This window comes from Salvelinus fontinalis, chromosome 23, assembly GCF_029448725.1.
Source record: "Salvelinus fontinalis isolate EN_2023a chromosome 23, ASM2944872v1, whole genome shotgun sequence".
Taxonomy (NCBI): Eukaryota; Metazoa; Chordata; class Actinopteri; order Salmoniformes; family Salmonidae; genus Salvelinus; species Salvelinus fontinalis.
Window position 1 is genome coordinate 28,384,324 of NC_074687.1, and position 12,880 is coordinate 28,397,203.

Here is a 12,880-nt window from a genome sequence, read left to right on the forward strand (position 1 = left end):
TGCATTTTTAATGAAGCTTCAGTTGCAACCATGGTCTGGGTCTCATGCTGTCTGTGTTTTTGTCTGGGACCTGACTAACCCAATATGTTGTCGCTGTGCTTCCTTCATATAAAGGAGAATTGTGCGCTGCTTTGTTTCAGGACTCAACTTTTTATGTTTATGGCATAGGGTCTTCTGTGTCACAAGTTGCCTAACAACAGTAAGGGAAAGTCCACACAATGGTTCTAGTTTCTATCCTTGAATATCAGTAGCTACTGTATGTTTGAAGTTCTGCTATGAAAGATACTGGTTCTGATGAAGTAGTTGATCCCAGGTGACTGTTATAAAGGTCCTGTATATATTATAGACATGATAAGATGAAGGATATTTACTATCACCGACTCAGCTTTTTACTGCCAAAAGACCAAAAGTAAATTGACATCCAAATGCACACTGTCATAACAACTAGAGGTCGACAGATTTTATAATTAGGGCTGATTTCAAGTTTCCATAACAATCGGTTATCAGCCTTTTTGGATGTCGATTATGGCCGATTACATTGCAATCCATGAGGAAACTGTGTGGCAGGCTGAACCCCTGTTACGCGAGTGCAACGTCAAAAGGACCTTGTGGTTGCAATGAGCCATGGTAAATTGCTAGCTGGGTGATTCTGCAACTATGGGCACTTCCATGTCCTCGGGTCAATTTTGAGTATTTTATAAAAAATAAAACAAATAGAAATATTTGTATGTTAAGTTCACACTGGAATCACCCCATACTTTTTTAAACACCTCTCTATCAAATATTTTAGCTACTTTTCAGATGCATTTTATACCTCATTTTCACTTTTTTGCCCTTGTCCTTGACATAGACTTTTAAGCTTCTATGTTTTTCTATGAGAAAACAATAATTACACATTATATAATGTTATGTACTACAGAAAGAGTCAATTAAATAAAATCTATCAATATTTATTACGAGTATGCCCTTTTATATATTATTTTTTTTACACAAAATATACCTGTCCTTTGGGAGTGGTGTCATTTCCACCACTGAGGACAAATTCCTCATTAATATTTTTTTTTCAAGAGAATGTTAATTTAGTTACCATGGAAACATATTGTGACACTGAAGCACATGGCTGCAGTGGACAGTTGTTCCAGATGTTATGTCCAGAAGTTGAAGAAAAATCTAGGTAAATTTTACTTGTGTAGAGCATAATTTAATTGTCAGTCATTTCCAAACAGGCTATAATTTCTTTCATTTGTGGTAGAACTTTTGATAAAAAAAAATATTTTATGTATTTAGTGTAAACAATATGCTAGCTGTAATTAGCGGTCGACCAATTATGATTTTTCAACGGCGATACCGATTTATTTGAGGAACAAAAAAAGCCGATGACGATTAATCAGCCAATTTATATATATATAAATAAAAATATAAATAAAAATATATATATATTTGTAGTAATGACAATTACAAGAATACTGAATGAACAATGAAAACTTTTATTTTAACTTAATATAATACAGCAATAAAATCAATTTAATCTCAAATAAATAATGAAACGTTCAATTTGGTTTGAATAATGCAAAAACAAAGTGCTGGAGAAGAAAGTAAACGTGCAATATGTGCCATGTAAAAAAGCTAACTTTTAAGTTCCTTGCTCAGAACATGAGAACATATGACAGCTGGTGGTTCCTTTTAACACGAGTCTTCAATATTCCCAAGTTTTAGGTTGTAGTTATTATAGGAATTATGACGCGTTGACTATTTCTCTCTCTACTATTTGTATTTCATATACCTTTGATTATTGGACGTTCTAATAGGTACTTTAGTATTGCCAGCCTAATCTCGGGAGTTGATAGGCTTGAAGTCATTAACAGCGCTGTGATTCAAGCATTGCTAAAAGCTGCTGGCAAACGCATTAAAGTGCTGTTTGAATGAATGCTTACTGCCTACCACCGCTCAGACTGCTCTATCAAATCATAGACTTAATTATAATATAATAACACACAAATACGAGCCTTAGTTTCTGGATTTGACCATATTAATGACCTATCATTTTGAAAACAAAACATTTATTCTTTCAGTGAAATACGGGACCGTTCCATATTTTATCTAACAGATGGCATCCATAAGTCTAAATATTGCTGTTACATGGCACAACCTTCAATGTTATTTCATAATTACGTAAAATTCTGGCAAATTAGTTTGCAACGAGCCAGGCGGCCCAAACTGTTGGATATACCCTGACTCTGCGTGCAATAAATGCAAGAGAAGTGACACAATTTCCCTAGTTTAATATTGCCTGCTAACATGAATTTCTTTTAACTAAATATGCAGGTTTAAAAAAATATACTTCCGTGTATTGATTTTAAGAAAGGCATTGATGTTTATGGTTAGGTACATTCGTGCAACGATTGTGCTTTTTTCCCCCCGCAAATGTGTTTTTGTTACATCATCCCCCGTTTGGCGAAGTTGGCTGTCTTTGTTAGGAAGAAATAGTCTTCATGCAGTTCGCAACGAGCCAGGCGGTCCAAACTGCTGCATATACCCTGACTCTAACCCGGAAGCTTACAAGAAATCCCGCTATGCCCTGCGACGAACCATCAAACGGGCAAAGCGTCAATACAGGGCTAAGATTGAATCATACTACACGGGCTCCGACGCTCAACGGATGTGGCAGGGCTTGCAAACTATTACAGACTACAAAGGGAAGCACAGCCGTGAGCTGCCCAGTGACCCGAGCCTACCAGACGAGCTAAATCACTTCTATGCTCACTTCGAGGCAAGCAACACTGAGGCATGCATGAGAGCATCAGCTGTTCCGGATGATTGTGTGATCATGCTCTCCGTAGCCGACGTCAGTAAGACGTTTAAACAGGTCACATACACAAGGCTGCAGGGCCAGACGGATTACCAGGACGTGTGCTCCGGGCATGTGCTGACCAACTGGCAGGTGTCTTCACTGACATTTTCAACATGTCCCTGATTGAGTCTGTAATACCAACATGCTTCAAGGAGACCACCATAGTCCCTGTGCCCAAGAATACAAAGGCAACCTGCCTAAATGACTACAGACCCGTTGCACTCACGTCCGTAGCCATGAAGTGCTTTGAAAGGCTGGTAATGGCTCACATCAACACCATTATCCCAGAAACCCTAGACCCACTCCAATTTTTATGCCGCCCAAACAGATCCACAGATGATGCCATGTCTATTGCACTCCACACAGCCTTTTCCCACCTGGACAAAAGGAACACCTATGTGAGAATGCTATTCATTGACTACAGCTCAGCGTTCAACACCATAGTACCCTCAAAGCTCATCACTAAGCTAAGGAACCTGGGACTAAACACCTCCCTCTGCAACTGGATCCTGGACTTCCTGATGGGTCGCCCCCAGGTGGTGAGGGTAGGTAGCAACACATCTGCAACACTGATCCTCAACACTGGTCCCCAGGGGTGCGTGCTCAGTCCCCTCCTGTACTCCCTGTTCACCCACAACTGCATGGCCAGGCACGAGTCCAACACAACCATTAAGTTTGCAAACGACACAACAGTGGTAGGCCTGATCACCGACAACGACGAGACAGCCTATAGGGAGGAGGTCAGAGACGTGGCCGGGTGGTGCCAGAATAACAACCTATCCCTCAACGTAACCAAGACTAAAGAGATGATTGTGGACTACAAGAAAAGGAGGACCGAGCACGCCCCCATTCTCATCGACGGGGCTGTAGTGGAGCAGGTTGAGAGCTTCAAATTCCTTGCTGTCCACATCAACAACAAACTAGAATGGTCCAAACACACCAAGACAGTCGTGAAGAGGGCACAACAAAGCCTATTCCCCTCAGGAAACTAAAAAGATTTGGCATGGGTCCTGAAATCCTCAAAAGGTTCTACAGCTGCAACATCGAGAGCATCCTGACCGGTTGCATCGCTGCCTGGTACGGCAATTGCTCGGCCTCTGACCGCAAGGCACTTCAGAGGGTAGTGCGTACGGCCCAGTACATCACTGGGGCAAAGCTGCCTGCCATCCAGGATCTCTACACCAGGCGGTGTCAGAGGAAGGCCCTAAAAATTGTCAAAGACCCCAGCCATCCCAGTCACAGACTGTTCTCTCTGCTACCGCATGGCAAGCGGTACCGGAGTGCCAAGTCTAGGACAAAAATGCTTCTCAACAGTTTTTACCCCCAAAGCCATAAGACTTCTGAACAGGTAACCAATGGTTACCCGGACTATTTACATTGTGTGCCCCCCAACCCCTCTCTTACGCTGCTGCTACTCTCTGTTTATCTTATGCATAGTCACTTTAACCATACATCCATGTACATACTACCTCAATTGGCCCGACCAACCAGTGCTCCCGCACATTGGCTAACTGGGCTATCTGCATTGTGTCCCACCACCCACCAACCCCTCTTTTACGCTACTGCTACTCTCTGTTCATCATATATGCATAGTCACTTTAACCATACCTACATGTACATACTAGAGGTTGACCGATTTATGATTTTTCAACGCCGATACCAATACCGATTATTGGAGGAACAAAAAATACCGATCAATCGGCCGATTTATATATAAAAAAAAATATATATATATACAGTATATACATACAGTGGGGCAAAAAAGTATTTAGTCAGCCACCAATTGGGCAAGTTCTCCCACTTAAAAAGATGAGGCCTGTAATTTTCATCATAGGTACACTTTAACTATGACAGACAAAATGAGAAAAAACAATCCAGAAAATCACATTATAGGATTTTTAATGAATTTATTTGCAAATTATGGTGGAAAATAAGTATTTGGTCACCTACAAACAAGCAAGATTTCTGGCTCTCACAGACCTGTAACTTCTTCTTTAAGAGGCTCCTTTTGTCCTCCACTTGTTACCTGTATTAATGGCACCTGTTTGAACTTGTTATCAGTATAAAAGACACCTGTCCTCAACCTCACAGTCACACTCCAAACTCCACTATGGCCAAGACCAAAGAGCTGTCAAAGGACACCAGAAACAAAATTGTAGACCTGCACCAGGCTGGGAAGACTGAATCTGCAATAGGTAAGCAGCTTGGTTTGAAGAAATCAACTGGGGGAGCAATTATTAGGAAATGGAAGACATCCAAGACCACTGATAATCTCCCTCGATCTGGGGCTCCACGCAAGATCTCACCCTGTGGGGTCAAAATGATCACAAGAACGGTGAGCAAAAATCCCAGAACCACACGGGGGGACCTAGTGGATGACCTGCAGAGAGCTGGGACCAAAGTAACAAAGCCTACCATCAGTAACACACTACGCCGCCAGGGACTCAAATCCTGCAGTGCCAGACGTGTCCCCCTGCTTAAGCCAGTACATGTCCAGGCCCGTCTGAAGTTTGCTAGAGAGCATTTGGATGATCCAGAAGAAGATTGGGAGAATGTCATATGGTCAGATGAAACCAAAATATAACTTTTTGGTAAAAACTCAACTCGTCGTGTTTGGAGGACAAAGAATGCTGAGTTGCATCCAAAGAACACCATACCTACTGTGAAGCATGGGGGTGGAAACATCATGCTTTGGGGCTGTTTTTCTGCAAAGGGACCAGGACGACTGATCTGTGTAAAGGAAAGAATGAATGGGGCCATGTATCGTGAGATTTTGAGTGAAAACCTCCTTCCATCAGCAAGGGCATTGAAGATGAAACGTGGCTGGGTCTTTCAGCATGACAATGATCCCAAACACACCGCCCGGGCAACGAAGTAGTGGCTTCGTAAGAAGCATTTCAAGGTCCTGGAGTGGCCTAGCCAGTCTCCAGATCTCAACCCCATAGAAAATCTTTGGAGGGAGTTGAAAGTCCGTGTTGCCCAGCAACAGCCCCAAAACATCACTGCTCTAGAGGAGATCTGCATGGAGGAATGGGCCAAAATACCAGCAACAGTGTGTGAAAACCTTGTGAAGACTTAAAGAAAACGTTTGACCTCTGTCATTGACAACAAAGGGTATATAACGAAGTATTTGGTCAATAACAATAGTTTATTTTCCACCATAATTTGCAAATAAATTCATAAAAAATCCTACAATGTGATTTTCTGGATTTTTTTCTCATTTTGTCTGTCATAGTTGAAGTGTACCTATGACAAATTACAGGCCTCTCTCATATTTTTAAGTGGGAGAACTTGCACAATTGCTGGCTGACTAAATACTTTTTTGCCCCACTGTATATGAAATACAAATGGTATTGAGAGAAATAGTCGATGCGTCATAATTCCTATAACTACAACCTAAAACTTCTTAACTGGGAATATTGAAGATCTGGGAATATTTGAACCACCAGCTTTCATATGTTCTCATTTTCTGAGCAAGGAACTTAAACGTTAGCTTTTTTACATGGCACATATTGCACTTTTACTTTCTTCTCCAACACTGTGGTTTTGCATTATTTAAACCAGATTGAACATGTTACATTATTTATTTGAGACTAAGTAGATTTTATTTACAGTGAATTTGGAAGTTTACATACACCTTAGCCAAATACATTTAAAGTCAGTTTTTCACAATGCCTGACATTTAATCCTAGTAAAAATCCCTGTCTTAGGTCAGTTAGGATCACCACTTTTTATTTTAAGAATGTGAAATGTCAGAATAATAGTAGAGAATGATTTATTTCAGCTTTAATTTCTATCATCACAATCCCAGTGGATCATACGTTTACATACACTGAATTAGTATCTGGTAGCATTGCCTTTCAATTGTTTAACTTGGGTCAAACATTTCACGTAGCCAATAATAAGTTGGGTGAATTTTGGCCCATTCCTCCTGACAGAGCTGGTGTAACTGAGCCAGCTTTATAGGCCTCCATGCTCACACACGCTTTTTCAGTTCTGCCCACAAATGTGCCCACAAATGGAAGACCCATTTGCGTCCAAGCTTTACCTTCCTGACTGAAGTCTTGATGTTGCTTCAATATATCCACACAATTTTCCTCCCCTCATGATGCCATCTATTTTATGAAGTGCACCAGTCCCTCCTGCAGCAAAGCACCCCCACAACATGATGCTGCCACACTCGTGCTTCACGGTTGGGATGGTGTTCTTCGGCTTGCAAGCCTCCCCCTTTTTTCCCCTCCAAACATAATGATGGTCATTATGGCCAAACAGTTCTATTTTTGTTTCATTAGACCAGATAACATTCCTCCAAAAAGTATGATCTTTGTCCCCATGTGCAGTTGCAAACCGTAGTCTGGCTTTTTTATTGTGGTTTTGGAGCAGTGGCTTTTTCCTTGTTGAGCGGTCTTTCAGCTTGTCGATATAGGACTCGTTTTACTGTGGCTGTAGATACTTTTGTACCTGTTTCCTCCAGCATCTTCACAAGGTCCTTTTGCTGCTGTTCTGGGATTGATTTGCACTTTTCACACCAAAGTACGTTCATCTCAGACAGAATGCGTCTCCTTCCTGAGCGGTATGACGGCTGCGTGGTCCCATGGTGTTTATACTTGCATACTATTGTTTGTACAGATGAACTTGGTACCTTCAGGCATTTGGAAATTGCTCTCAATGATGAACCAGACATGTGGAGGTCTACAATTAATTTTCTGAGATATTGGCTGATTTTATTTTGATTTTCCCATGATGTCAAGCAAAGAGGCACTGAGTTTGAAAGTAGGCCTTGAAATACATCCACAGGTACACCTCCAATTGACTCAAATGATGTCAATTAGCCAATCAGAAGCTTCTAAAGCCATTACATAATTTCTGTAATTTCCCAAGCTGCTTAAAGGCACAGTGAACTTAGTGTATGTAAACTTCTGACCCACTGGAATTGTGATACAGTGAATTATAAGTGAAAGAATCTGTCTGTAAACAATTGTTGGAAAAATGACTTGTGACACGCACAAAGTATGTCATAACAGACTTACCAAAACTATAGTTTGTTAACAAGAAATTTGTGGAGTGGTTGAAAAATGAGTTTTAATGACTGGTATTGTGATGATAGAAATTAAAGCTGAAATAAATCATTCTCTACTATTATTCTGACATTTCACATTCTTAAAATAAAGTGGTGATCCTAACTGACCTAAGACAGGGATTTTTACTAGGATTAAATGTCAGGCATTGTGAAAAACTGACTTTAAATGTATTTGGCTAAGGTGTATGTAAACTTCCGACTTCAACTGTATGTGTTATATTAAGTTAAAATAAAAGGGTTCATTCAGTGTTGTAATTGTCATTATAATAAATATATATAAAAATCGTCCAATTTAATCAGTATTGTTTTTTTCTGGTTCTCCAATAATCGGTATCGGTGTTGAAAAATCATAAACGGTCGACCTCTAATAACATCTGCTCTCACTACAGCTCCTTAATTTTAGATTTATGATCATCTAACATTTTAACAATTTACCCTGGACACCATTACATTATGTTAGTCTATATATGTGTGTGGTAGAGAGTGGGGAATGGTCCCCTCAGCCCATAGGTCCCATAAGTCCTTCCATCCACCCAGAAAGCAGTTCCCCCTTTCTGTATTACTGTGGATTCTGTGGTTTCATCATATATGCCACAGCCTTTGTGAGCCAAGGCACCAGATCAACTTTATAGGTAGGACAGATCAAACAAACAGACATATGGGCAATTTCATGGCAAGAGTGATGCTGAGACTCAAACAATGAGTCAACAAGATGTCAGATGTCAAACAAACCTTTTACAAGAACACATTTACTTGAACAGTTCAGATGCAAAGTTTGGATGACCATTTGTGCCATCTTTCTGTTACCAAACTTCTGCATCTGTACTGTTCAAGTAAATGTGTTTTTGTAAAATTGTCTGTTTTCTGTAGATGTATCGTTTGCTTAACTTTGCAATCATTGTTTTTTGTTTGACATACAATCAAAAAACACTGTGTTACCTTGGAATTTACAATATGCTTATAGTGGATGTTGTGGTCCTGCCTCGGCGATTGGGGAGTTCCTGTCTTAATAGCTATTCATTTACCCATTGGGATAACAATTATTGATTTGGAAACACAGCTAGGTGAAATGATTTTGATAAGGAAATTTGTATAGTTTATGCTGTTGATTTCAACCCTCATCTGTATCCAGAACAATGTGTTTGCCCTCTAGGCTGGCCAAGTTGCCACGTTGTTTAGGAGCAAAGTCCCTCAGCCATGGTGATGAGTGGTGTTTGCTCTGTTCTGCCTGTGGTGAGTACTACTGAGGTGTGTGTGTACTGTGTGTTAGCTCTGGCCCAAAACAGGTGGTTGTGTGTATGTTTGAGGCTCTGCTCTCAATGTATTTTTCAATTTTAGGCTTTTCAAATATATTCCATTCTCCTTTCTTTTGTTTGTATTATGGCTATGTTCTCACTAATATTTATTTATGTAATTAAGCTTTTATTATTCTGTATTTATTGTAATAATACTAATAGTGCAGATCTTTGTGTTTGAAGCTGTCAGTTGGGGGGGGGTTATTTTACATTTCATACCACTGTATGCAAATGGAAAATTACTCATGGCCCCAGTCCAGGAACCTTAAATTATATATTCTCTACTTTAGTCTGGAAATATGGGGCAATGTCAAACGCTGGAGGTGAGCCAGCACCAATATGTTCTAGGTGACTTGCTTCGTAATCCCAGGACCAAGACCTCCATGTAACATTGACATTTAAGTAGATTTTGCATATGGGGCAATTCCATGGTAACTGAATGATGCAGAGGCTCCAATTTGTTTCACTTTAAAAGTATGCCAGACAAAACCCATTGATTGCAAAGTTAAACGATACAACTCTATGCACAAGGACTAATTTTAACATGTTCCACAGAAAATGTTACAAAAAACATGATTAATTTTGATTTATCAGGGGGTACTTCAGTACCCCTACTTCCCGCGGCTATGAAAAACACATTTATTCCAACAGTGTAGATGTAAAGTTTGGTTACCGAATGACTGTAAAATCTCCCTCAGTTTGTGACAACGTTTTCCAAAATTAAGATTCAAAGATGTCTGCAGAAAGAATGTGGTGTTGGCTATGTTATGACCCCTTGAGTTTGAAAGTCTCTTTCGGTTATCGGAGTCTAGTGGACTGTACTAAACTCTACTCTACAGTAAGTACTGTATTATACTGACATACTTTACTTTTCTTTGCACTGTGCTCTACTGTACTGTGTTGTCTAGTGAAACAGACTGCTATTCAGATTCAGATTTGGACTGAGCAAATTTCAAATACTTTTCATCGTCCGGTGTCTGTCAGTCGGTGCTCAGTGTGTGACAAGTATGGTTACAGTAAATGGAAAGGGGGCTCATGGGTGGGTAGGTGCCATTTTTCGTGGGTAACTGGCTAGCTACCAATTCTTTGTGGCTAGCTAGCTGGCCAGTTAGCCCTATTGACTTAATATGGACTTACACATCCACTGAACCTTCTTCCATCCAGCACCATGGCAATAGAGATGAAATAAGATGAACACAAAGCAAATGTTTTACTTCCTAACTATCAGGTAGCTAACTATATGTGAATCGTAATAATGTAGCTAACCAGATAGTTTAACAGGCAAAAATGACCTAAAACTAATGCTATGGAAGGTAGGTGGCTATCTGGCTAGCTCTCTCTCTGCCTCCATCTTTCTCTATGCCTCTCTCTCATTCTTCCTCTCTCTATCCTTTCTTTCTCTATGCCTCTCTCTCATTCTTCCTCTCTCTATCCTTTCTTTCTCTATGCCTCTCTCTCATTCTTCCTCTCTCTATCCTTTCTTTCTCTATGCCTCTCTCTCATTCTTCCTCTCTCTATCCTTTCTTTCTCTATGCCTCTCTCTATCCTTTCTTTCTCTATGCCTCTCTCTCTCGTTCTCCCTCTCTATCCTTTCTTTCTCTATGCCTCTCTCTCTCGTTCTCCCTCTCTCTATCCTTTCTTTCTCTATGCCTCTCTCTCTCGTTCTCCCTCTCTCTATCCTTTCTTTCTCTATGCCTCTCTCTCTCGTTCTCCCTCTCTCTATCCTTTCTTTCTCTATGCCTCTCTCTCTCGTTCTCCCTCTCTCTATCCTTTCTTTCTCTATGCCTCTCTCTCTCGTTCTCACTCTCTCTATCCTTTGTTTCTCTATGCCTCTCTCTCTTGTTCTCCCTCTCTCTATCCTTTGTTTCTCTATGCCTCTCTCGTTCTCCCTCTCTCTCTCGATAGGATTCGATATGCCGGTATGGAGGGAGGCTGCTCAGTGTTGCGTCACTGGCTGCTAATGGTGCTGCCTGGCAGGGATGTCTGAATCTGGGGTACTAGGCTGCCAGGCTGGCAGGGCAGTAGCTCATCCAGATTTTTGTATTTTCTGCCACCCACCTGATCCTTGTTGGTTTCCTTGCATTACATGCACCTGGAGAAGTCTACTACACATACGATGCTCACTTATATAGTTCTGGGCTGTTTTTTGCCTTTTAAGTGAATTAGACGGTGGGATGCTGATCCTAAATCAAATGAAAACTGCTGTCTGTGGAACCAGAAGTCCATTAAACCCTTATAGCATAAGGTCTCCAGAGGAGCTCTTGATCAGCCAATAACAAGCAGTTCTAAACATAGCCATCTCAAACTCTGCGGGACGTGTTTGTTCAGCGACTGTTTGGTTTGAGGCCGTTTGATTGGCTGCTTGCGCGATGCCTGTTCAAACCTCGCGACTCGACACACAGTGGACTTGAGAGATTCCTGAGGGAATTATGTAATGGAAGAACGGACCTCGCTCTTGACCTCCCGGTGGACCACGAACGTTCGCATGGCTTGAGGCAGAGTTGGTGTTGGGTTTGCTCCTCAGAGAGGCTACGTCCCAAATGGTACCCTATTCTCTATAGCAGTGTTTCGTTCTCCTTGGTTTTGCCCCAGGACCCAAATTCAACCATGTCTCAGTTGCTACTCAATATTCGCATTGCAAAAAAGAATCATCAAAAATAAATCTTAAACTATTTATAGTGCTATATTGATAGGAAATGTAGCAATTGTATGACAAGGTAACAACATGCCCACTTCTTTCATTGTCAATTACGTTTTACCCATATTCTTAATGAAATATTTTTATGAACTCACTGAAACCCACAAAATCAACCAAAATAGTGCTGCTATTAGCTCTATATTGAAAATATTGTGATTGAAAACTTGTTCAGAGGTTAAATTTATAAACATGTTAATTTCTGCACACTTTATACCTGGTTTAACTTGTCAAAGTTCAGAATTGAGTATTTTGTCATAAATAAAAATACCCACCCAAAAAGTTTTTTTTTTTTACTTGGACACCCGCCATTCAAAACTTTTGAGTAGTGAACCACCAGTTGAGAATCGCTGCTCTATAATAGTGCACTAGTTTTGACCAGAGGGCTCTGTCAAAAATAGTGCACTATAGGGAATATGGTGCCATTTTGGGGGATGCACTGAGCCCTCCCTGTTCAACATCTGAACATAAAGACCCGACCCAGAGTCATACAGTTCAAATGACATCAGACACAACCTGGGGAGCGATCTGCAACCAGTACCTTTCTGTCCCAGCTGCTTAACAGCGAACCGGGGGTAATATTTGGAAAGAAGGGGAGAGAACCGAACCAGAAAACTGGAGACAAAGACACTGCTGGGGGTGGCAGTTTTTCGCCTATTTTTCCCATCTCCTGTGGACACTAATCCTAGTGCTATAGGGATGGAGATAAAGAGAGGCCAGGGACATTCAAGGCCTTGATACAGGGCTTTGCTGTACCCCAAACACTCTGTGCTCTGTTGTAACAGATGGGCTTGGGTGAAGCAATGTGCTCATCGTCTATTGTTCAGTTCTCCCCTTCTAACCCAGCTCTTTAGATCAGCAGAAACAAGCACTACGCACAAACATGGGCTTTTGGCTTGGTTTGGGTATTTTCTTCTAAGGTGTCTTGTATTATTGGCATAGTGTGATAACTCAGTGCA

General features: G+C 40.9%; 1 protein-coding gene across 7 annotated transcripts in view; it reads left to right on the forward strand.

The window, feature by feature from the left end:
* The window catches only part of LOC129821081 (unconventional myosin-Ib-like), a 150,175-nt gene that overhangs the window by 1,394 nt on the left and 135,901 nt on the right, over positions 1-12,880 (forward strand). For 6 of the 7 annotated variants that reach the window (XM_055878345.1, XM_055878348.1, XM_055878347.1 and 3 more), the window contains exon 1: positions 9,053-9,164. The exons of the other annotated variant lie outside the window; for it this stretch is intronic. In XM_055878345.1, the coding sequence (XP_055734320.1) occupies positions 9,068-9,164 (97 nt within the window). In that variant the 5' untranslated portion in view covers positions 9,053-9,067. Of the gene's footprint in view, positions 1-9,052; positions 9,165-12,880 lie in introns of those variants that run through there. 7 annotated transcript variants of the gene reach the window in all.